This window comes from Elephas maximus, chromosome 10, assembly GCF_024166365.1.
Source record: "Elephas maximus indicus isolate mEleMax1 chromosome 10, mEleMax1 primary haplotype, whole genome shotgun sequence".
Taxonomy (NCBI): Eukaryota; Metazoa; Chordata; class Mammalia; order Proboscidea; family Elephantidae; genus Elephas; species Elephas maximus.
Window position 1 is genome coordinate 76,665,748 of NC_064828.1, and position 26,104 is coordinate 76,691,851.

General features: G+C 38.2%; 1 protein-coding gene across 1 annotated transcript in view; it reads right to left on the reverse strand.

Moving 5' to 3' along the window:
- The window catches only part of LOC126083698 (coiled-coil domain-containing protein 170-like), a 53,003-nt gene that overhangs the window by 19,527 nt on the left and 7,372 nt on the right, over window positions 1-26,104 (reverse strand). The window contains exons 3-4 of the mRNA XM_049897534.1: window positions 11,368-11,624; window positions 6,921-7,056 (exon numbers count right to left, since the gene is read on the reverse strand). Coding sequence (XP_049753491.1) covers window positions 6,921-7,056; window positions 11,368-11,624 — 393 coding nt within the window. The remainder of the gene's footprint in view (window positions 1-6,920; window positions 7,057-11,367; window positions 11,625-26,104) is intronic.

Genomic DNA, 26,104 nt, shown 5'->3' on the forward strand with positions numbered 1-26,104 from the left:
TCCTCTAGATGTATCATGTTTGGAACCATTTAAATGTTTTACACATTTAAAAAAAATCAAAAAGGAAAGAAAAAACAAACACAAACTGCAAAACAAATGACTCCAACTCTATATGGCACTGGTGACATAACCATATAAAGAAAAATGCTTTCAAGTGAATTTATAATACAATATTTTTACTGTACATTCCTTGTATGATAAATTCTAAAGAAAAAAAGACCCAAAGGATAATCTTTAACTGTATCCAGTGGGCTTGTTGTTAGTAATAAAGTTGGTATTATTATTTTGAAACAATTATATATATGTAGTAGAGTAAAAAAAAAAGTAATAATGTCAATGTCACTAGGAAGCAAAAAAGAACGTATACATATATAAAATCAATTTTTTTTCTATATCTAAAAAATGTGTATTTCTTTCTTAGCTCCGTTCACTGATAAGGCCTAGAGGCAACAATAACCAATAACAACACATACCTCTAGTGCTCAGATTACGTCTCTAAATACAATTTTCCATTAAAAAGAACAAGGGCTCCTTGGAGAAATGGCCAATTCCAGGTCCAGAGCAAGTAATCATGGAATATCTTCATGCCAGAAAAATATTCACAGACTAACGGGACTTATGTCAGAAAGATGTAGGTGCCACCTTGAATGGGTCTCCAAATCTGGGACAATTTGAGTATCAAAAAGAATAATGATGTGGTACGGATGTAGCAATTCTGAAACTATTTTGTGTTTATCTTTGTTGTTGTATGCTGTTGAGTCGATTCCAACTCATAGCAATCCTACAGGGCAGAGTAGAATTGCCCCATAGGGTTTCTAAGGAGTGGTTGGTAGATTTAAACTGCCGACCTTTTGGTGACTGTAGAAGAAAAGGAATACAAATAGAGAATGGGGGAGGGAAGAAATAACATTGTGGGGTTGGATTGGAATTGGAAGAAACAGTATAAACTTAGTTTTCTAATATATATATATATATACATGTACATTTTATTTCCTAGCTCTTCATGCTGAAAACACTGTGAAGCAATGACATCCCAATAGCAATGAGCGCACGTAGCTCCCAGATCTTCGTTTATAAAACCATTTCCCACTAAAAGTACCAAGACTCCTTACAGAAATGGCTGATTCCAAGGCTGGGGCAAAAAAAGACGTAAGATTAGCCTAGAACATTTTGTGCCAAAAAGAAAGGAAATGCTCAAAAAATAATGGGGGCCAGTCAGAAGGGGCTAAAGGGGTTTCCGCTGGACAAATCAGTGAAAATTTAAGTATTATAAAAGGAGAAAAGTAATGGATTATAACCCATTCAATAAAATAACAAATTTATATATCCATAATAGATATCTAGAAAAACAAATGAGAGAAAAGGAAAAGCTCTTTTTTACAGTAAAATGCCAATAATAGAGAAGAAACAATAGAGTTAGTAAATCACAATTTTGTAACCATGATAATAAAACTCAACTTAGGCAAGAATCATCAGTGGATGCTAAATACATGGGGGAAAGTTTGATGGGAAACAATATTTACATACTATCAAAATTTTCTCTCCACAAAATACTTAATTGCAAAAGGAAAAAGAATAACTATACACTTGAGAAATATGACGCCTTAACCAATGTCTTAGTTATCTAGCACTGCCATAACAGAAATACCACAAGTGGACAGATTCAACAAACAAAAATTTATTTTCTCCTAGTGTAGGATGCTAGAAGTCCAAATTCAGGATGTCAGCTTTAGGGAAAGGCTTTCTGTCTCTGTTGGCTTCATGGAAAGGTCCTTGTCTCTTCATCTTATTTCCTGGTTCCTTGAAGATCTCTATGTGGCTTGGCATCAATCTTCCCCCATCTTTGCTTCTCTCGCTTACTTAATTTCTTTTTGTATCTCAAAAGAGATTGATTTAAAACAATCTACACTAATCCTCTCATTAACATAACAAAGACAACCCATTCCCAAATGGGTTATAACCACAGACATAGAGGTTAAGATTTAGAACACATATTTTAGGGGGACACAATTCAATCCATAGTATTCCACCCTTTGGCCCACAAAATCCATGTCCTTGCCACAGGCAAAACACATTCACCCCATCGCATCATCGCAAAAGTCTTATATCAACTCCAAGTCCAAAATCTCATCTTCTGAAGCATCTAATTAAAATATGGTTGAAACTTTAGGCATATTTCATCCTGCGGCAAAATTCTTCTTCAACTGTGAACCTGTGAAACCTAGAATACAGGTTATCTGCTTCCAAAGCACAATGGTAGAACACGTACAAGGTAGACATTTCCATAACAAACGGTAGAAATTGGAGGAAAAGAAGGGATAACACGCACCAAGCAAGTCCAAAACCCAACAGAACACATTACATTAGGTGTCAAGTCTTGAAAATAATCCTCCACACTCTGAGACCATCTGCACAATGTCCCCACCCTCCAGACTCTGTATGCTGGCCACACCCTCGGGATTCTGGGCAGAGGACCCTCAGCCCTGGGCTTCAGCTCTGCCTTCTAGGCCCACTGGGATGGAAACTCTGCTGCCCCAGCTTTAGGCATCCCCATTCTCCTAGTTTATTAGAGTGGTGACTCTACCCCTTGGCCATGGCAGGCCCCACTTTACAGCCCCTTGGGGATGGCAGCCCATCCCCCCAACTTTAGGTGGTGGCCCCATCCCCGGGACAAACCTTAATGGCAGCCCCATACTCCGGAACTGAGTTGGCAAAGATCTAACTCTTTGAAACCTAGGAGGCTGTGGCCCCGCCCTTTTGAGACCTAGGAGTCTGTGGCTCCACCCTTTGAAGCCAAGAAAGCCCTGCTTCCCATGCTCCTTCCAACAGTTCTGCTAATCTCTGAGCTTCCAAGGGATGGTCCTTTTCTTTTCCTGGATGACACCAGATGTAGCTCCTTTGGCCTGTTCCTTGCCTGTAGAATTCCAAGAGTCAAACAGCATTCTTTCCTTTTGTTCTTTTTCTGTCCACTTCAGTCTAAGCTGATGAGTTTTCTGGTGTGGTAGTTGGTTAGATCCATCAGTCACAGGCTTAATCTCTTTAACAAAAGTTTGTGTAACCACATCCTTGGCGTACATTCTAGGACACATGTCCTTAGGTTGTACGACAGAATTTTCCAAATCTTTTCTTCTTTTAATAATATTTTGTAGTGTTTTCAGTGAAGGTTTACATAGCAGTTTACATTCCCATTCAACAATTTCTACACAAATTGTTCAGTTACATTGGTTACCTTCTTCACAATGTGTGAACATTCCCCTTATTTCCCTTCTGGCTGTTCCGTTTCCGTTGATCTAATTTCCCTCCCCCCTGACCTTCTCATCTTTGTTTTAAAGTAATTGTTGATTGTTTGGTAACATATAGATGATTTTTTTAAGGAGCACAGTGATCACAGGTGATATTCTTTATTTTGTGAGCCGATCTATCATTTAGCTCAAAGGTGACCTCAGGGGCTAGTTTCAGTATCTCAGGGCAATAGTCTCAAGGAGTCCTCCAGACTACACCAGTCTGATAAGTCTGGATTTTTTAAGAATTTGAGGGTCCATTCCACATTTTTCTCCCATTCTATCAGGATCCATCTATTGAGGTCCTGATCAGAATGGACAGTAGTAGCAGCCTGGTACCATCTAGTTCTTCTGGTCTCAGGGTAGATAAGGCAGTGGTTCACGTAGACTATTAGTCCTGCAGACTAGTTTCTTCTTTGAGTCTTTGGTTTCTTTCCTTCATTATCTTTTACTTTGGACTAGTAGAGACCAATAGTTGTGTCTTAGATGGCTGCTTGCAAGCTTTTATGACCCTAGATGCTACTTGTCAAACTATAATGTAGAGCATAAACTTTATGAACTATCTTATGCCAATTGACCAAGTTGTCCCAAAGACTATGATACTAAGCAGAATTTTTCAACTCTTTAGCTTCTGTTTTCATTTTGCACTGTTCATTTTTAAGCTCATCTCTTTCTTCTTGTATTTTACTGTAAGCAGCAAGGAGAAACCACACAGTCCCTTTAAGATCTTACTTAGCAATTTTATCAGCCAGCTATCCAAGTTCATCACTTATAAGCTCTACCTCCCACCAAACATTTGAACATAATTCAGACAAATTCTTTGCCACTGCATAAAAAGCATCGCCCTTCCTCCATTGTTCAATCACATGTCCGTCATTTTCTTTTAAAGTCTCATCAGAAGCACATTTAACATCCACATTTCTAGCAACATTCTGTTGCTGGTGCTATATGTATTCTCTAAGATGATAGAGACTTTCTCTAAGCTCTCCTCACTTCCTTCTGACCCCTTACCAGAATTGCCTTTGATGTCCACCACTCTCTCAACAGTCTCTTCAAGGCAATCTAGGATGTTACTATTAAAAAAGATGTTACTTTTAGGTACCTTGAAACTCTCCCAGCCTCCTGTAAACTTTCACCTTAAGCACAATAAAAAGAAGAAGAAAAAACTCTTCCAGCCTCTATCCATTACCCAATTCCAAAACCACTTCCACATTTTAGGTATCTATTAGAGCAGTGTCGCCATTTCTTGGTACTAAATTCTGAGTTATCTAATGCTGCTGTAACAGAAATACCACCAATGGATGGGTTTAACAAACAAAAATTTATTTTCTCCCCGTTTAGGAGGCTAGAAGACCGAATTCAGGATGCCAACTCTAGGGGAAGGCTCTCTCTCTCTCTCTGTTGGCTCTGTGGGAAGGTCCTTGTCTCTTCAGCTTGTTTCTTGGTTCCCTGGGGATCTCCATGTGGCTTGGCTTCTCTTGCTTGCTTGTTTCATTTCTTTTTATATCTCAAAAGAAATTGATTTAAGACACACCGTACACTAATTATGCTCATTAACATAATAAAGACAACCCATTCCCAAATAAGATTATAACTACAGGCATAGAAGTTAGGATTTACAACACATAATTTCGGGGAACACAATTCAATCCATAACAATGAAGTAATCAAACTTAGCATCACCAGTAAGGGTCAAAAAGACATCATGTACTTCTGGATATGATAACCTGAGAAGGACAAAACTTCATTTATATAGTGTGCCATCCAAAAATACATAACCTGAATCTAACCATGAGGAAACAAGATCAGACAAACTCAAATTAAGGTATGTTCTAAAAAACAACTGACCCTTATTTTTAAAAAATGACAATATCATGAAAGAAAGGCTGTGAAACTAATGCAAATCACAAAAAAATTAAAGGACATTACAAGTAAATATAAGAAAACTTTGTTGTCTTAAATTTCAAAATACATCCAAAATTCTAGAATCCCTTTAATCGCCATTGTTATAGAACTTAAAAGACAAGAGCTTCTTCTGCTCCTACCTCATCATCCAAGATGTCCTACCCTTTTATTTCCTTCTGGCCCTGGTGCAGTGGTTATGGTGGTGTACTGGTTAAGAGCTACGGCTGCTATCCAAAAGGTCAGCTGTTTGAATCCACCAGCTGCTCCTTAGGCAATTCTACTCTGTCCTATAGGGTCACGTTGAGTTGGATTCCACTCAAGAGGAACAGGTTTGGTTTTTTGGTTTGGTCTTTATCACTCCAATTCTTCATATTTATTTTTCCTGACCTTTCACTTGTGCCCCCTGTAATCATCCTACTCCCACTGTAAATATGACGGGGGAAAAAAAAAGATAATGCTTTAGTGCTTATAATTCTCCTTCCCCTCCACCTCTCACAGGAGAGTTCTACCTTTATACATTCTACCTAGCCTTCTTTCCACCTTCTTGTCATCTTCAACTCTGGGAGCTGAGTAAGCAAGTAAAGTTCCTGGGCTTTTTGTCACATGAAACCAGGACTTAGAAGAAGAGCTAGAATTGTTGAAGTAATGATGGACTTGCATCACTAAAAAGCCTACTAAAAGAGAAGGGGAAGAAAATTTCAGAGTTGCCTGGATGCTGTAGGTGGGAGAGTTTTTAAAGAGATGTGAGAAATTTGTCAGAGAAGTGTTACTGTGAATTGCTTGAGTGAGGCAAATAAAGATTGAAGTTACTTTTGGCTATTTTGAAAGCAGTTGCTGACATTTTTTTAATGGAACCCCACACATAAATTGGATCATGTAGGACCTTGTTTTATATTCAGATTATACTATATTATTGTATTATATGATTGTTATACCATAATCTGAGCCCTGATCATGCAGTAGTTAAAGTGCTCAACTGCTAACCAAAAGGTTAGTGGTTTGAACCCAAGAGCTGCTCTGCAGGAAAAAGATGTGGCAGCCTGCTTCTGTAAAGATTTATAGGCTTGGAAATCATATGGGGCAGTTTTACTCTGTCTTAGAGTGTTGTATGAGTCAGAATCGACTAGATGGCAGTGGGTTTGTTTCTTTGGGTTTATACTATAATACAAACTATTGTAGTCTAAGAATTTTGAAACAAACTTTCACCATTTCCATGACAACAGTCTATCACCTGTCCTCCTCCACCAGGATTCTATAAAATCTTCTACCTATGAATTGCTCCTTCCCCTAAGCCTAACCCATGCCATATCCTAGATTTCAATGACAAATATAAATGACCTATCCAACAATTTATTTTTGTGATCCCTGTGCCTGTTTAGTTTCAAAGACCTTTACCAACCACTCACACCAGATCTCAAAACCCAGATTTTGTGATCAACAAGATGACATTTAAAACAATTTATTTCATTCTCTAACCATCTTCTGTCCTCCCACCTCTCTCACAGCCCTGTTTCCTCTATGCCTTTTCTTCAGTATCACAGAGACCTTTAGACCCTTGTACTTTATCTCCATACATCAGAAAGGCTCCCCAGTCAACCATGCTGTATTGCTTTTTTTGATCCTCCGTTAAGAAGTTGACCAACAAATTACTCAACATTTATCATTTATCTCCTGGAGTAACAGAAGGTAATAAAAATCCTGTTTCTTCAAAAATCAATCAAAACTTGTTTTCACCTTCATCATGAAAATATCCATGGAATCTTCTTGTCCTTTCATATTCATATAAGGGGTGTATCTGTTGGCACTTACTAATTCTTTCTCCAAAAGATTTGCCTTACGCTCTGCTTTTTGTCTTTCAACCAGTTGTACCCTGTATAAGATATCAATAGTAACAATATCATGAAACAACTCAACCAATTTTAAAATTTCAATTAAAAAAATAAGCAACATACCCACGTTTAAAATATCTTAAATATGTCTTACGAAAACAGCTGTCCAGTTACCTAACTATTTGTAGGGAGAGACTAGAAATGGAGAGAAAAACAATCCAGTGTTAAGTCCTGTGGTAGTTCCCCTATGGGAGGGAAAATTTGGGTGTAAGTATCTGTTTGGCACTATGGTACTACTGTGATGACCAGAGGTCCCACATGAATACAAGCACTCCTATTTTAACAGTACTTGAATTAGAGTCTTCAATTGGGATTTGATGAAAAAAGGAATTAGACATAATGATACAGCAATAAAGAATAGCATATGTGAAAACTTGCTTTATCATCAGATACACAGTTGAGATATGCAAAAAGCTAATTATCTGTTTGGTTCTTATTTTTATTACCAATTGCTAGTTATCGGTAATATCTCCTACCCCGAAACTAACCAAGCAACCAATCCACCAACCCATTGCTGTCAATCCATTCTGACTCACAGTGACCCTATAGGACAGAGTAGAACCCTGCCCCATAGAGTTTCCAAGGCTGTAAATTGGATAGAAACAATATCTGAAAAAGAATTCCTAAGAATTTTCCAAACCTGATGAAAGGTATCAATTGACAGATTCAACAAGCTCTGAAATTCCAAGCAGGATAAACACAAAGAAAGTCACACTAGGCCACATCTTAATCAAATTGCTAACAATTAAAAGTAATCAGAGAAAAAAGTATACATTACCTTCAAAGATAGAATAGTAAGACTGAGGGCTGACTTTTCAACAGAAACGACAAGAGAGAAGATAACTGAATGATATGTTAAAGTGCTGAAACAAACAACAAAATACTGCCAACCCAGAATTCTATACTCAGTGGAAATACCTTCCTTCCCCAGATGGTGATGAAATAAACATGGTTTCAAAAGAGAAATTCATTGACAGAAGAGCTGCACTGTAAGAAACACTTCAGGCAATTTTTCAGGATAAAGGAAAACGATCCTTCGTGGCTACATAGAACTATGAAGGAATGAAGTGCACCAGAAAAGGTGAATTTGCAGGTAAATAGAAATTAATACTGACGACTAATTTAAAAAAATCTTATGGGATTCATAACATATGGAAAAAGTAAAATATATGATAATTATACAACAGTGTGAGGCAGATAAATGGAATAAAATTGTCAAAAGGTTCTTATTTTGTGGGGAAATCATAAAAGTACTAATCTAAAGTAGATTGTACTAAATTAAATATGCATTTTGTAATCATAAGGTCTAGGGTAAAAGCTAAACGACAATTTAAGAGATATTAAAGAGCTAATACAGGATGAAATGGAATAATTAAAAAATTTAAGTAATGCTAAAGAAAGTGATAAATGAATAACGAAGGAACAGAGAATAGATGGGTAAAATAAACAATAAGTACAAATATGGTAGACTTAAATCCAACAATTTCGGTACTTACTTTAGAAGCAGAAGGTCTAAACATTGCAATTAAAAGACAAAATTATCAGACTGAATTTTTTAAAAAACAACTAATAAAATAAATTATAAAAAACAAAAAACTAAAGATACGACAACAACAAAAAAAGTAGCTGCTGAGGCTGCTTATGTACAACCAAACACCTCATGGGATTTGGTTTCTTGGTTTGGAGGTTTAGGGTCATGGTTTCTTGGGGCATCCCAGTTAATTGGCTTAATAATATGTTTACTACTTCTGTTCTACCTCCTAGTTTGTTGAATAGTGCCTGGGGTCTTAAAAGCTTGCAAGTGGCCACTCAAGACATAAAAATTAGTCTCTATTCACCTGGAGCAACAAAGGAAAAAGTAGAGTCAGGAACAGGAGAAGCAAATGGAATGTGAGGCTAATTGCCTCCATGAACAAATGTCTCCTTTGCCATGAGACCAGAAGAACTAGATGGTGCCCAGCTACCGTTACTGAACACTTTGATCAAAGATTCTACAGAAGAATCCTGATCAAAAGGGGGAGTATGCAGAAGAGAATTTCAAATCCTCATGGACTCCAGACTTTCTGGAGCCATAAAGGCTGGATGAACCTCTGACATTATTGCCTTGAGACAATCTTTGAAATTTAAACCAAAAATATTCCCTGAAATCTTCTTAAAACCAAACAATAGTTTAGCTTAACTAGTAAAATGTCTACCTTGAGCATTACGCTCTTTTAAGAACTATCTATATAGGGTCGCTATGAGTCAGAATTGACTTGACGGCAATGGGTTTTGGTATATTGGGTTGACAACATCAACTCAAAAGATCAGATAGGAAATTTAGGGGGCAGTGAGCTTATGTTATTGGGGAGGAACAACTCAGAAAAGGAGGGTGAGAATGGTTACACAACTTAAAGAATGTAATCAATGTCACTGAATTGTACACGTAGAAACTGTTGAATTGGTTTATGTTTTCTGTGTATATTCTCAACAACAAAATTAATGTAATTTAAAAAACTAATGATATGCATTTCGCAAGAGATATACAGTAAGTATAAGGACAAAGATGCATATAAGAAATTGAAAAAAAATACACCATTAAGGAGTGAAAAGACAACCCACAGATTGGAAGGAAATATTTGCAAATCATATATCTGAAAAGGGGTTCATATTCAGAATATATAAAGGACTCTTACAACTCAACAACAACAAAAATAACCAATTTTAAATATCTCTGGGTGGCGCAAACGGTTTGGGATCAGCTTGTAACCGAAAGGTTGGCAGTTCAAATCCAACCAGTGGCACCGTGGAAGAAACAGGCCTGGCCTGGCAATCTGTTTCCATAAAGATTACAGCCAAGAAAATCCTAAGGGGCAGTTCTGCTTTGTAGTACATGGGGTCTCCTGAGTCACCAATCAACAACAAAAACAAAACCAACAATATAAAGGGGCAAAGAATCTGAACAGACGTCTCCAAAGAAGATACACAAATGGCCAATAAGTACATGAAAAGATGCTGAACATCTTTAGTCTTTGTTGTTAGTTGCCATTGAGTCGATTTCAGCTCACGGTGTGACCCCATGTGTTACAGAACTGAACTGCTCCATAGAGTTTTCTTGGCTGCAGTCTCAGAAGCAGATCACCAGTACGCAGTACCACTGGGTGGGTTCAAACCACCAACTTTTAGGTTAGCAGTCAAGTACAAACCATTTGCACCACCTAGGGACCTCTTTAGTCATTGTTGTTGTGCCGTTGGGTGCCACTGAGTCGATTTCAACTCAGAGCAACCCCATGTGACACAGTAGAACTATCCTACAGGATATTCTTGGCTGTGATCTTTACGGAAGTAGATTGCCAGGTCTTTCTCCTGCAGAGCCACTGGCTCAAATTGCCAGCCTTTTGGTTAGCAGCCGAGCCCTTAACCATTGTACCACCAAGGCTTCTTCTTTATTCATTAGGTAAATGTAATTCAAAATCACAATTAAACATCACATTATACCCACTAGATGACTATAATAAAAAAGACGAACAATAACAAGTGTTGGTGAGGATGTGGAGGAACTGGAACCCTCACGCAACGTTGATGGGAATGTAAAATGAAGGCGCTTCCCTGGAAAACAGCCTGGCAGTTCCTCAAAAGGTTAAACATAGAGTTACTCTATGACCCAGCAAGTCCATTCCCAAGGTTTATACAGGGAAAAGAAAACATATATTCACACAAAAACTTGCACATAAATGTTCATAGAAGAATTATTGATAATAGTAAAAAAGTAGAAACTGAAAGGTCTATCAACTGAATGGGTAAACAAAATGCACTATGTTCATATAATGGAATATAGTTCAATCATAAAAGGGAATGAAGTATCGACGTACGCTAAGTGAAAGAAGCCAGACACAAAAGGCCACATATTGTATGATTCCATTCATATGGAATGCCCAGAACAGGCAAATTCATACAGATAGAAAGTAGATTAGTGGTTGCCAGGACCTGGAAGTGGGAAGGAGGGAATGAGGCATGACTGCTAATGGGTTTGGGGTTTCTTTTGGGGGTGATAAAAAAAAAAACCTCTGGCATTATACAGTAGTGATGGTTTCACAAGCACTAAATCGTACACTTTAAGAGGATGAATTTTATGGTAAGTGAATTCTATCTCAATAAAAAATGTTTTTACTAAATGTAATAATGTTGGGTCAGGTATTAAGTGAAATTCTAGTAGATTTAAATTCTGTGATCAATCAGGAGTATGGAGCTCATGTACTATTTGCGAGCTAATGGCAAAAGACATGTTTGAAAAAAACTGAAAAATTCCCTACCTTAGACGATTTTCTAGTTCCACAATTCGTTCAGTTAAATCCCAGTTGCCTCTTTCAAGACTCTGAATATTGGTGTTTTTCAAAGATTTAATTCTGGTTAGAGAAGCAGTAAGTTCTTCTAGGTCCTTGATATCATCTTTCAGAGACATTATCTGGAACGACTGCTGAGCGTTATTTTCCTTGTAACTTTCTAGCTCAGATCTCATCTCTTGCAATGAAGTTTCTTTTATGAGAAGTTTGTTTCGAAGATTTCCTAGCTAATGAGAAAGGAAAGTGTTATTTAAAATCACCTATAGTTTTTATTTTTAAAAAGTCATGATCTTAAATCATGATGGGTATTGTAATTCCCAGCAGAAAGGAGACATAAATACCTGCTGCTTTGAGCCACAAATGTTTTGCTTTAAATGTGTCCTAAAGGGGAGTGTGTTCATAGTCCTCTCACCTAAAGAGAAGCCTTTGGTTATGACACTTGGTTCCCGGACCCTTGTCTGTGCTGATCAAAATATAGGTGAAGAGGCGAGTCAGGAGAAAAAACAAGGCTTAAATTGATTATGCTTTTAAAAGGCAAATAAAGGAAATAAGAAGTTAGAAGGGAAGCAAGAGCAATAGCTTACGTAAAGGAAAGTGACACAGGAGAGCCAGCACAGATTGGGTGTTTGAGGAAGAGACCAAGAAGGAAATACCCGAAATGGAAACTGTAAATGGTGTTAAAAGAAAAGTCATATTAAGCCAATACTAGGAACTGATTGACGTTTATTTAATATACAATTTGCAAATCAGGGTAACGTTTCAACTGTTGCTGTTGTTAGGTGCCATTGAGTCGGTTCCGACTCATAGCGACCCTACGTACAACTGAATGAAATACTGCCGGATCCTGCACCATCCTCACAATCGTTGTTATGCTTGAGCTTCTTGCTGTTGCATCAATCCATCTTGTTGAGGGTCTTCTTCTTTTTCGCTGACCCTCTACTCTACCAAGCATGATGTCCTTCTCCAGGGACTGGTCCCTCCTGATGACACGTCCAAAGTATGTGAGATGAAGTCTCACCATCCTTGCTTCCAATGAACAGTCTGCCTGTACTTCTTCTAGGGCTAATTTATTTGTTCTGGCAGTCCATGGTATATTCAATATTCTTCGCCAACTCCATTATTCAAAGTCATCGATTCTTCTTCAGTCTTCCTTATTCACTGTCCAGCTTTCTCATGCATATGAGGTGATTGAAAACACCATGGCTTGGATCAGGTACACCTTAGTCCTCAAAATGATATCTTTGCTTTTTAACACTTCAAAGAGGTCTTTTGCAGCAGATTTGTCCAATGCAATGCATTGAGTCCAAGTAAAAAGAAATTCTTGACAACTTCAATCTTTCCTACATTTATCACAATGCTGCTTATTGGGCAAGTTGTGAGGATTTTTGTTTTATGTTGAGGTGTAATCCATACTGAAGGCTGTGGTCTTTAATCTTTACTAGTAAGTGCTTCAAGTCCTCTTCACTTTCAGCAAGCAAAGCTGTGCCATCTGCATAGCTCGGGTTGTTGATGAGTCTTCCTCCAATCCTGATGTTGAATTCTTCTTCATATAACCCAGCTTCTCACATTACTTGTTCAGTATACAGACTGAATAAGTACTGTGAAAGCATACAGTGCTGACGCACACCTTTCTTGACTTTAAGCCACTCTGGTTGGTACAGTGACTGTGTATTCATTTCAACTAGTGAATCAAAATTTCTCCAAAGAGGAAAGAACTTCCAAAGATTCTTATACCCCATCTTATCAACATTACCATGGAAACAGGGCCAGAACAGTGTTTACGTAATGACAGTTTACCCTAAAACATAGCTTCTGGATGACCTTGGAGTTTCTGTTTATCGAAACTGACTGTACACAGGTAATTCTTCAAAAAGCACAATGCCTAAAGCAAAGCTGTCTTAACCAATTTCTCTAGACTATTGTTTTGACTCAAAGGTGACTTTCGGAAACCAGTTCTCTCAAACATCTTCTCAGGTCAAAGGTCTGGGTGGGTCACCCCAAACTCTATGGAGCCCAGAAATCTGGGTTTCATGAGAATTAAAACTATTTCTCAATGGTAAATTGCTTACGGTCTGAAGTCAGTTTTTGAGGATGTTGTGACAAAATTCTGAAGTAGTGTGGACAGAATGAAAAGGGCAGTGTGAGAAAGAAATTGTAGAGGCCCAACATCTGATTGGTAGGTAATATGTAGAATTAGGGATGAAACAAATCACATATATTGATAATTAATAGAAATTGACAAATGAATGCCAGGAGGGAAGGATTGGAGGTACTCAAGAAGTGTTTCTCTTATTTTAAAACAGCTCCTTTACAAGTTCTAAAACAAGGACTTAAATATCCTATTAAAGATCTGTTTGGAAATACCTTTTTTAAAAATGAGATAAAATATTTTATAAACGGAAAGTTTAAATATATCTATTTTTTCATTAAAGACGTTAATTAAATCAAGTCATTTTTAATTGCCTTTTTTCTTTATCCTCCCTCCCCCGCAAGTCACTAAGTCTATAGCATTGTTTCCTTACATGGCTTGCATCTTTACCTTTTACATACCCTAGTGAATCTGTGATTTGCAGTTTGTTTCCTCCCTTCTCTCTCCCTTTCTCCATGATTCTATAAAGTTTAAGATTAACCTATGTTCCTCTTAAACAAGAGAACAACAATCAATAAGATGTGGGATGAGACAACTAGACAATGGGGACCATTTTGTGACTGAAACCAGGATGGCGTCAACAGACCTGCGAGACATCAAGAATAGGTCACTTCGTCATTATGTCTACCTTAAACAAGGACCAACATTCCTGGAAATCTCTAAACCCTGACCTTCTCCCTACAAAGGCCTCCAGTTAGACCTTTTGGGGCAGACAGAATTTGGGAAGAACCTACCCTCTCTGTTTCCTGGATACCAGTATTCAATAAAGCCCTATTGCTGTTTACCTTCCTCCTGTCTCAGCATTGGCTTTGCGACAGGCAGTTCAAATCCACGATTTGGGGTAACAAAAAGTCCTTAAAAAATTACAGCATCATAAAACTCCAAATCTCAGAATGGACTACAGCCATTAGCAAAATAATAAACTTAGTGAATACTCTAGAGAAAAGAAATGGTTAAGAGAATTCTGTCTCCTGTAACACCAGTTGATAATAAAATGCTTTAAAATATATTAACTTGTGCTAAACTCTAGGATATTTTCCCCTTTCTTACCCTTTCACGTAAAGGAAACCTTGCATTCCTTGTTTTAGAAATTATAAAGGAGCTATTTAAAAAGAAGAGAAGCACTTCTGAGCACCTCCAATCCCTCCCTCCAGGCATTCGTTCGTCAATTTCTATTAATTATCAAAATATGTGATTTGTTTCATCCCTAATTCTACATATTATCTACCAATCAGATCCTGCTTTAAGACCTGCTTATTTAATCACAAATTAATTTGCTTAAAATAATGACTTAAATATCCCGTTAAAGATCTGTTTAGAAATACCTTTTTTTTAATGAGATAAAATATTTTATAAATGGAAAGTTTAATATATTTATATTTTCATTAAAGATGTTATTTAAATCAAGTCATTCTTAATTGCCCTTTTTCTTTATCCTCCCTCCCCACCCCCAAGCCACTAAGTCTGTTAATCTTATCTCTACTATGTCTCTCATATCTACTTCTTTCTTCCCATGTCTGTTGTCATTGCCCAGTTTCAGGACCTCATAATCTGTCTCATCTACTGCTGTGGTGGTCTCCCTGTCTTCAAGCTAGCATGTATCTAAGCCAGCTTTTCATTCATTCAGCAAACAAGCCTTGTCCCTGCTATGTTCCAGGCACATGCTGGGCTCCGGGGATTGAAAGAAGATTAAGAACTCTCAAGATTTTCCCAGCTCAGCCAGGGAGACCAACATAAAAACAAATAATTAGACAAACAAATAATTGTACCATAAAAGTTATGAAAAGAATGCTCTGCAAACACAAGGAAAGGGTATCTGATTCTGTCCTCAATCATTGTCTCAGGTCTTAAACCACTCCACTTCTCAAAAATCTGTGATGAGTCCTCACTGACTGCAAACTCATATAGCATCTTATTCTAGCTTCTCCACTGGCTCTAAATCTTTTTTATTCTGACACCCCTCTTTTCAACCTCTGTAAAATAGTTTATATGCCGCTAGCCCCTAAGAAGCTTATCTTCTACTTAGTGCTCATGGAGTTTACCTTGTGTTTCTCCTCATTGTTTTTTGTCTATCTCCCCTTTTTCTAATTTTCTTCCAGGTGTAAACCATTTATTTTTCCATCCCCACTTCCCAAGTGCCTTTTTTAGCACTCTGCACATGGCAGAACCTCAACAAATGTTGAGTTGAAACTCTATTCCTATCAAAATTATGGATCTCAACTTCTGCTAATAACAATCATTGCTCAAGTCCTTCAGCATTGCCTTGACCAGTAAGTAGGAGGTTCTCTGCATTGCAGTGGTCACAATTTATGTAGAATACTATGTAAATGATGCCCCCTAGAGTTGTGAAATGCAGTGGCCCCAATTCCCTGTATGGATATAAGAACTATACGTTAAGGTATCATTTTTGCTTATCCTCTTAGGTAATGTTAGGTATAGCTGAAGATACCCTATTGGTTCCTTGGAAAGTACCTAAAGTAAGCATGCATCTGAGTCAAGTAGAAGACTAGACACATTGATTCTAGATCTAGTTTAATCTTGCTTGTAATGATCATACTTTGTCAATTAGCCTTCAGAGGACTTACTAGTTTTAGTTTTCTACTTTCTCCTTATAAAGAGTGATTTGCAACCTCTAAGACCTTAAAACACTCCTGTATTAATTTTATGGTAAAGATCCCAAGCTTTCAGTAGTTTGATGTTACATTTGGACATAATAAACCAGAAATATGTTTAGGACTTAACTAAATTCAGGCTAACCCGAAAATTGCAATACAATCTGTGGATAAAAATTGTTCAACAAAGGACTTGTATCTGAATATATAAAGAACTCTCTAAACTCAACATTGTTGAGTTTAGAAAACAAATGATCCAATTAGAAAATGGGCAAAAGACTTGAACAGGAACTTCACCAAAAACGACATGCAGCTAGCAAATAAGCACATAAAAATATATTCAACATTATTAGCCATGAGGAAAATGCAAATTAAAGCCACATGAAATACTACTACACGCATATCAGAATGCCTAAAATAAAAAATAGTGAAAACAAAAGAAAACTACAAAGCTCTACTACAAGAAATTAAAAAGGACCTACTTAAGTGGAAAAACATACCTTGCTCATGGATAGGAAGACTTAACATAGTAAAAATGTCTATTCTACCAAAAGCCATCTATACATACAATGCACTTCTGATCCAAATTCCAATGTCATTTTTTAAGGTGATAGAGAAAAAAATCACCAACTTCATATGGAAGGGAAAGAAGCCTCGGATAAGCAAAGCATTACTGAAAAAGAAGAAGAAAGTGGGAGGCCTCACTCTACCTGATCTCAGAACCTATTATACAGCCACAGTAGTCAAAACAGCCTGGTACTGGTACAACAACAGGCACATAGACCAGTGGAACAGAATTGAGAACCCAGATATAAATCCATCCACATATGAGCAGCTGATATTTGGCAAAGGCCCAGTGTCAGTTAATTGGGGAAAAGATAGTCTTTTTAACAAATGGTGCTGGCATAACTGGATATCCATTCGCAAAAAAATGAAACAGGACCCATACCTCACACCATGCACAAAAACTAACTCCAAGTGGATCAAAGACCTAAACATAAAGACTAAAACAATAAAGATCATGGAAGAAAAAATAGGGACAACCTTAGAAGCCCTAATACAAGGCATAAACAGAATACAAAACATTACCAAAAATGACGAAGAGAAACCCGATAACTGGGAGCTCCTAAAAATCAAACACTTATGCTCATCTAAAGACTTCACCAAAAGAGTAAAAAGACCACCTACAGACTGGGAAAGAATTTTCAGCTGTGACATCTCCGACTAGCATCTGATCTCTAAAATCTATATGATTCTGTCAAAACTCAACCACAAAAAGACAAACAACCCAATCAAGAAGTGGGCAAAGGATATGAACATACACTTCACTAAAGAAGATATTCAGGCAGCCAACAGACACATGAGAAAATGCTCCCGATCATTAGCCATTAGAGAAATGCAAATTAAAACTACGATGAGATTCCATCTCACACCAACTAGACTGGCATTAATCCAAAAAACACAAAATAATAAATGTTGGAGAGGCTGCGGAGAGATTGGAACTCTCATACACTGCTGGTGGGATTGTAAAATGGTACAACCACTTTGGAAATCCATCTGGCGTTATCTTAAACAGTTAGAAATAGAATTACCATACAACCCAGAAATCCCACTCCTCGGAATATACCCTAGAGATACAAGAGCCTTCACACGAACAGATATACGCACACCCGTGTTTATTGCAGCTCTGTTTACAATAGCAAAAAGCTGGAAGCAACCAAGGTGTCCGTCAACGGATGAATGGGTAAATAAATTGTGGTATATTCACACAATGGAATACTATGCATCGATAAAGAACAGTGACGAATCTCTGAAACATTTCATAACATGGAGGAATCTGGAAGGCATTGTGCTGAGCGAAATGAGTCAGAGGCAAAAGGACAAATATTGTATAAGACCACTATTATAAGATCTTGAGAAATAGATAAAACGGAGAAGAACACATACTTTTGTGGTTACAAAGGGGGGAGGGAGGGAGGGAGGGTGAGGGTTTTTTATTGATCAATCAGTAGATAAAAACTGCTTTGGGTGAAGGGAAAGACAACACTCAATACAAGGAAGGTCAGTCTAATTGGACTGGACTAAAAGCAAAGAGGTTTCCGGGATAAAATGAAAGCTTCAAAGGTCAGCGGAGCAGGGGCTGGGGTCTGGGGAACATGGTTTGAGGGGACTTCTAAGTCAATGGGCAAAACAATTCTATTATGAAAACATTCTGCATCCCACTTTGAAATGTGGCATCTAGGGTCCTAAATGCCAACAAGCAGCTATCTAAGATACATCAATTGGTCTCAACCCACCTGGAGCAAAGGCAAAGGAAGAACACCAAGGTCACACGACAACTAAGAACCCAAGAGACAGAAAGGGCCACATGAACCAGAGACCTACATTATCCTGAGACCAGAAGAACTAGTTGGTGCCCGGCCACAATCGATGTCTGCCCTGTCAGGGAGCACAACAGACAACTCCTGAAGGAGCAGGAGACCAATGGGATACAGACCCCAAATTCTCATAAAAAGACCATACTTAATGGTATGACTGCGACTAGAGGAATCCCGGAGGCAATGCTCCCCAGACCTTCTGATGGCACAGGACAGGAACCATCCCCGAAGACAACTCATCAGGCATGAACAGGACTGGTCAGCGGGGGGGGGGGGGGGGGGGGAGAGAGATGCTGATGAAGAGCGAGCTAATTAAATCAGGTGGACACTGGAGAGTGTGTTGGCAACTCTTGACTGGAGGGGGGATGGGAAGATAGAGAGAGAGGGAAGACGGCAAAATTGGCACGAAACGAGAGACTGAAAGGGCTGACTCAATAGGGGGAGAGCAAGTGGGAGAAGGGAGTAAGATGTATGTAAACTTACATGTAACAGACTGATTGGAATGGTAAATGCTCACTTGAAGCTTAATAAAAATTAGTTAAAAAAAAGAAGATGTTCAGGCAGCTAACAGATACAGGAGAAAATGCTCTCGATCGTTAGCCATTAGAGAAATGCAAATGAAAACTACAATGAGATTCCATTTCACTCCAACAAGGCTGGCATTAATCCAAAAAACACAAAATAATAAACGTTGGAGAGGCTGCGGAGAGATTGGAACTCTTATACACTGCTGGTGGGAATGTCAAATGGTACAACCACTGTGGAAATCTATCTGGCGTTATCTTAAACAGTTAGAAATAGAATTACCATACAACCCAGAAATCCCACTCCTTGGAATATACCCTAGAGAAACAAGAGCCTTCACACAAACAGATATATGCACACCCATGTTTATTGCAGCTCTGTTTACAATAGCAAAAAGCTGGAAGCAACCAAGGTGTCCATCAACGGATGAATGGGTAAATAAATTGTGGTGTATTCACACAATGGAATACTATGCATCGATAAAGAACAGTGACGAATCTCTGAAACATTTCATAACATGGAGGAATCTGGAAGGCATTATGCTGAGTGAAATCAGTCAGAGGCAAAAGGACAAATATTGTATAAGACCACTATTATAAGATCTTGAGAAATAGTAAAAACTGAGAAGAACACATACTTTTGTGGTTACGAGGGGGGGAGGGAGGGAGGGAGGGAGGGAGAGGGTTTTTTACTGATTAATTAGTAGATAAGAACTGCTTTAGGTGAAGGGAAGGACAATACTCAATACATGGAAGGTCAGCTCAATTAGACTGGACCAAAAGCAAAGAAGTTTCCAGGATAAAATGAATGCTTCAAAGGTCAGTGGAGCAAGGGCAGGGGTTTGGGAACCATGGTTTAAGGGGACTTCTAAGTCAATTGGCAAAATAATTCTATTATGAAAACATTCTGCATCCCACTTTGAAATGTGGCATCTAGGGTCCTAAATGCCAACAAGCAGCTATCTAAGATACATCAATTGGTCTCAACCCACCTGGAGCAAAGGCAAAGGAAGAACACCAAGGTCACACGACAACTAAGAACCCAAGAGACAGAAAGGGCCACATGAACCAGAGACCTACATTATCCTGAGACCAGAAGAACTAGTTGGTGCCCGGCCACAATCGATGTCTGCCCTGTCAGGGAGCACAACAGACAACTCCTGAAGGAGCAGGAGACCAATGGGATACAGACCCCAAATTCTCATAAAAAGACCATACTTAATGGTATGACTGCGACTAGAGGAATCCCGGAGGCAATGCTCCCCAGACCTTCTGATGGCACAGGACAGGAACCATCCCCGAAGACAACTCATCAGGCATGAACAGGACTGGTCAGCGGGGGGGGGGGGGGGGGGGGGAGAGAGAGATGCTGATGAAGAGCGAGCTAATTAAATCAGGTGGACACTGGAGAGTGTGTTGGCAACTCTTGACTGGAGGGGGGATGGGAAGATAGAGAGAGAGGGAAGACGGCAAAATTGGCACGAAACGAGAGACTGAAAGGGCTGACTCAATAGGGGGAGAGCAAGTGGGAGAAGGGAGTAAGATGTATGTAAACTTACATGTGACAGACTGATTGGAATGGTAAATGCTCACTTGAAGCTTAATAAAAATTAGTTAAAAAAAAGAAGATGTTCAGGCAGCTAACAGATACAGGAGAAAACGCTCTCGATCGTTAGCCATTAGAGAAATGCAAATGAAAACTACAATGAGATTCCATTTCACTCCAACAAGGCTGGCATTAATCCAAAAAACACAAAATAATAAACGTTGGAGAGGCTGCGGAGAGATTGGAACTCTTATACACTGCTGGTGGGAATGTCAAATGGTACAACCACTGTGGAAATCTATCTGGCATTATCTTAAACAGTTAGAAATAGAATTACCATACAACCCAGAAATCCCACTCCTTGGAATATACCCTAGAGAAACAAGAGCCTTCACACAAACAGACATATGCACACCCATGTTTATTGCAGCTCTGTTTACAATAGCAAAAAGCTGGAAGCAACCAAGGTGTCCATCAACGGATGAATGGGTAAATAAATTGTGGTGTATTCACACAATGGAATACTATGCATCGATAAAGAACAGTGACGAATCTCTGAAACATTTCATAACATGGAGGAATCTGGAAGGCATTATGCTGAGTGAAATCAGTCAGAGGCAAAAGGACAAATATTGTATAAGACCACTATTATAAGATCTTGAGAAATAGTAAAAACTGAGAAGAACACATACTTTTGTGGTTACGAGGGGGGGAGGGAGGGAGGGAGGGAGAGGGTTTTTTACTGATTAATTAGTAGATAAGAACTGCTTTAGGTGAAGGGAAGGACAATACTCAATACATGGAAGGTCAGCTCAATTAGACTGGACCAAAAGCAAAGAAGTTTCCAGGATAAAATGAATGCTTCAAAGGTCAGTGGAGCAAGGGCAGGGGTTTGGGAACCATGGTTTAAGGGGACTTCTAAGTCAATTGGCAAAATAATTCTATTATGAAAACATTCTGCATCCCACTTTGAAATGTGGCATCTAGGGTCCTAAATGCTAACAAGCGGCCATCTAAGATGCATCAATTGATCTCAACCCACTTGGAGCAAAGGAGAATGAAGAACACCAAGGTCACACGACAACGAAGAGCCCAGGAGACAGAAAGGGCCACATGAACCAGAGACCTACATCATCCTGAGACCAGAAGAACTAGTTGGTGCCTGGCCACAATCGATGACTGCCCTGACAGGGAGTACAACAGAGAACCCCTGAGGGATCAGTGGGATACAGACCCCAAATTCTCATAAAAAGACCATACTTAATAGTCTGACTGAGACTAGAGGAATCCCGGCGGTCATGGTCCCCAAACCTTCTCTTGGCCCAGGACAGGAACCATTCCCGAAGACGACTCATCAGACATGGAAGGGACTAGCGGTGGGTAGGAGAGAGATGCTGATGAAGAGTGAGCTAATTGTATCAGGTGGACACTTGAGACTGTGTTGGCATCTCCTGTCTGGAGGGGCGATGGGAGGATAGAGAGAGTTGGAAGCTGGCAAAATTGTCACGAAAGGAGAGACTGGAAGGGCTGACTCATTAGGGGGAGAGCAAGTGGGAGTACGGAGTAAGATGTATATAAACTTATATGTGACAGACTGACTTGATTTGTAAACGTTCACTTGGAGCTCAATAAAAGTTAATAAAAAAAATAGTGAAAACATCAAATGCTGGCTAGAATGAGGAGAAACTAGATTACTCATACATTATTGGTGGGAATGTAAAATGGTATAGCCACTCTGGAAAACACTCTGGAAATTTTTTTTTTTTTTTTTTTTTTACCATACAACCCAGCAATTATATTTTGGGGCATTTATCTCAGAGAAATCAAAATTTATGCTCACACAAAACCTGTTCATGAATGTTCACAGCAGCTTTATTTGTGATAGCCAAACACTAGAATGTATGCAAAAATTTAGATAAATCCCCAGGGAATTATGCTAAGTGAAAAAGCCAATCCCAAAAGTTTACACATGACTCCACTTATATAACATTTTAAAAACATCTTTATTGAGACATAATTCATAAATTCACCCATTTACAGTATACAGCTAAGTGTATTTTAGCATATTTACAGAGTGGTTCACCCACATTGGATTGATTTTTTTCCCCTTTTCTTTATTGAAATATAATTCACATAACAGAAAATTCACCTTTTTAAAGTGTACAATTTTTTTTTTAATTAATAGTTTTTAGTATATTCACAAGGTTGTCCAATCATCAAAAAAAAAAACAAAAAACAGTTACCATCTAGTCAATTCCAACTCATGGTGACTCCATGTGTTTCAGAGTAGAACTGCACTCTAGCCATCCAAACATCACTATATAATTCCAGAACATTTTCATCACCACCAAAAGAAACTCCATGCCTATTATCAGTCACTCCTTGTTTCTCCCTTCCCCCAGCCTCTTGCAACCACTAATCTACTTTCTATGTGTACGGATTTTGCCTATTCTGGATATTTCGTAGGAATACAATATGCGTGGTTTCTTTCACTTAGCACCATATTTTCATGGTTCATTCATTTTGTAGCATGTATCAGTACCTCATTCTTTTGTATGAAAAATATTCCATTGTATGGATATATCATATTTTGTTTATCCATTCATCAGTTGATGGACATTTAGGTTTTTTCCACTTTTTAACTCCATGAATAATGCTGTTATAGACATTCATGTACAAGTTTTTGTGTGATCATATGTTTTCAATTCTCTATGTACCTAGCAGTGGAATTGCTGGGTCACATGACAACTCTACGTTAAACTTTTTGAGTATATATAGCATTTTTGATATGACAAAATGTTAAGAGTGGAAGAGACAGTAGTAGTTGCCAGGATTTGAATGTGGGAAGGAAGTAGATATGGACATAAGAGGGCAGCATAAGAATTCTTGTGGTGTTGGAATTATTCAGCATCTTGATTACAGTGGTGGACACATTAACACAGGTGATAGAGTTGTGTAGAACTTAATACACACACACACACAGAGTGAGTACAAGTAAAACTATGGAAATCTGAGTAAGATTGGTGGATTGTATTAGTGTCAATATTCTGGTTGCTAGATTAAACTATAGTTTTGTAAAATTTTATCATTAGGGAAGCTGGAAAAGTGTACAAGGGATTTCTCTGCATCATTTCTTACAACCACAAGTGAATCTATAATTATTTCAATGAAATTTTCAATTAAAAATAATAATTCAGATGTATATATTCTTAGCTGTAAAATGTATATTTCCTCGATTCACATTTTCCAGGACTGGCTGCCTTCTAGGTTTCCACTATTTGCTTTATTACTAACCTAAGGGAAGAAAAACAGCTTAATTGCATAAATACAGTCACAATTCCCTTACAAATAAAACTTTCCATGAAAACCAAATTAAGAAGTGTTGACACAACACATTAATTCTCTTAAATTTAAGACACAGGGTCTTAGTATACTTTACCAGTAACAATTTTTCAAGTTGTTTTAACTCATTTCTAGTACACAACATCCTATCTAGCACTATGCAAATGTTTTACTCAATATCGTATTGCCTAAAGTAAGCAACGCAATCACCAAGTGAATATGTAATATTTATCCCTTCATGCCTGGCTTTTCTCAAATAACTCTCTTGCAGCTGTTTCTTCATTATTGGGCAGAAATACATGGTGATAATTTTAAATGCATGCAGTGAAGAGAAAAATTCCCTTACCAAGACAACTGTATTCCTGTGGAGTTAAATAACAGGTTATTGGAAAAGGTAAAGGTGACTCATGCCGAAGCTCGGGTATTCTGTTGAAATCATTACATTAAAAAAAAAAGAAAAAACTTACTACAGGGAAATCATGCAATAAATGTCATAATTAGTATTAAATGTAGAAAATGTCAGTATGAACTGTGGGATACTTTTTAATATGTACAATATCTAAAACCTAGCCAAAATGTGGCCTTGTATAGCCTTTTTGATACTTGCTTTGGCTAATCGATAAAAAAATTGTAATTAGCATATGATTTATGTGCCTTTATGCACAGTTGCTTTCAAAAATACTTTGAAATTCTTGAATACAGCTTACATAATTTCTTTAGACAAGGTACTTACAATCTTTTTTTTTCAATTGTGCTTGAAGTGAATGTTTATACAAATCAAGTCAGTCTCTCATACTAAAATTTGTATACACCTTGCTATATACTCCTAGTTGCTCTCCCCCTAATGAGACAGCACACTCCTTCTCTCCACTCTCTATTTTCATGTCCATTCAGCCAGCTTCTGACCCCCTCCGCCCTCTCATCTCCCCTCCAGACAGGAGATGCCAACGTAGTCTGTGTCTACTCAATCCAAGAAGCTCACTCCTCACCAGTATCATTTTCTACCCCATAGTCCAGTCCAATCCCTGTCTGAGGAGCTGGCTTTGGGAATGGTTTCCTGTCTTGGGTTAACAGAAGGTCTGGGGACCATGACCTCTGGGGTCCTTCTAGTCTCAGTCAGACCATTAAGTCTGGTCTTTTTGTGAGAATTTGAGGTCTGCATCCCACTGCTCTCCTGCTCCCTCAGGGGTTCTCTGTTGCACCAGCTAGTTCTTCTGGTCTCAGGCTGATGTAGTCTCTGGTTTATGTGGCCCTTTCTGTCTCTTGGGCTCATAATTACCTTGTATCTTTTGGTGTTCTTTATTCTCCTTTGCTCCAGGTAGGTTGAGATCAATTGGTACATATTAGATGGCCGCTTGCTAGTGTTTAAGACCCCAGATGCCACTCTCCAAAGTGGGATGCAGAATATTTTCTTAATAGATTTTATTATGCCAATTGACTTAGATGTCACCTGAAACCATGGCTCCCAAACCCCCACCCCTGCTACGCTGGCCTTCAAAGTATTCCATTTATTCAGGAAACTTCTTTGCTTTTGGTTTAGTCCAGCTGTGCTGACCTTGCCTGTATTGTGTGTTGTCTTTCTCTTCACCTAAAATAGTTCTTGTCTACTATCTTATTAGTGAATACCCCTCTCCCTCTTTCCCTCCCCACTCTCGTAACCATCAAAGAATATTTTCTATGTTTAAACTATTTCTCGAGTTCTTATAATAGTGGTATCATACAATATTTGTCCTTTTGCATCTGACTAATTTCACTCAGCATAATGCCTTCCAGATTCCTCCATGTTATGAAGTGTTTCACAGATTCATCGTTGTTCTTTATCAATGTGTAGTATTCCATTGTCCTACAATCCTTTTTGACAATTTGTTTTTAAAAGGTTTTTTTTATTAATTATGCAGATATAAACTTTAATTCAAATCTGAATTATAAAAAATTTCAAACTTCTTAAGTATTAATAGAAAGTTTTACTGTAGAGAAGGAGGATGCTACCCATAATAAAAAATTGCCACAGTTTCAAAGCAAAGATGTCACTTTGAAGACTAAGGTGTGCCTGACCTGAGCCAATGGTATTTTCATTCGCATCTTACGCACGTGCACTGGGTTTGGTCATACGCACGTGAAAGCTGGACAACGAATAAGGCAGACCGAAGAAGAAT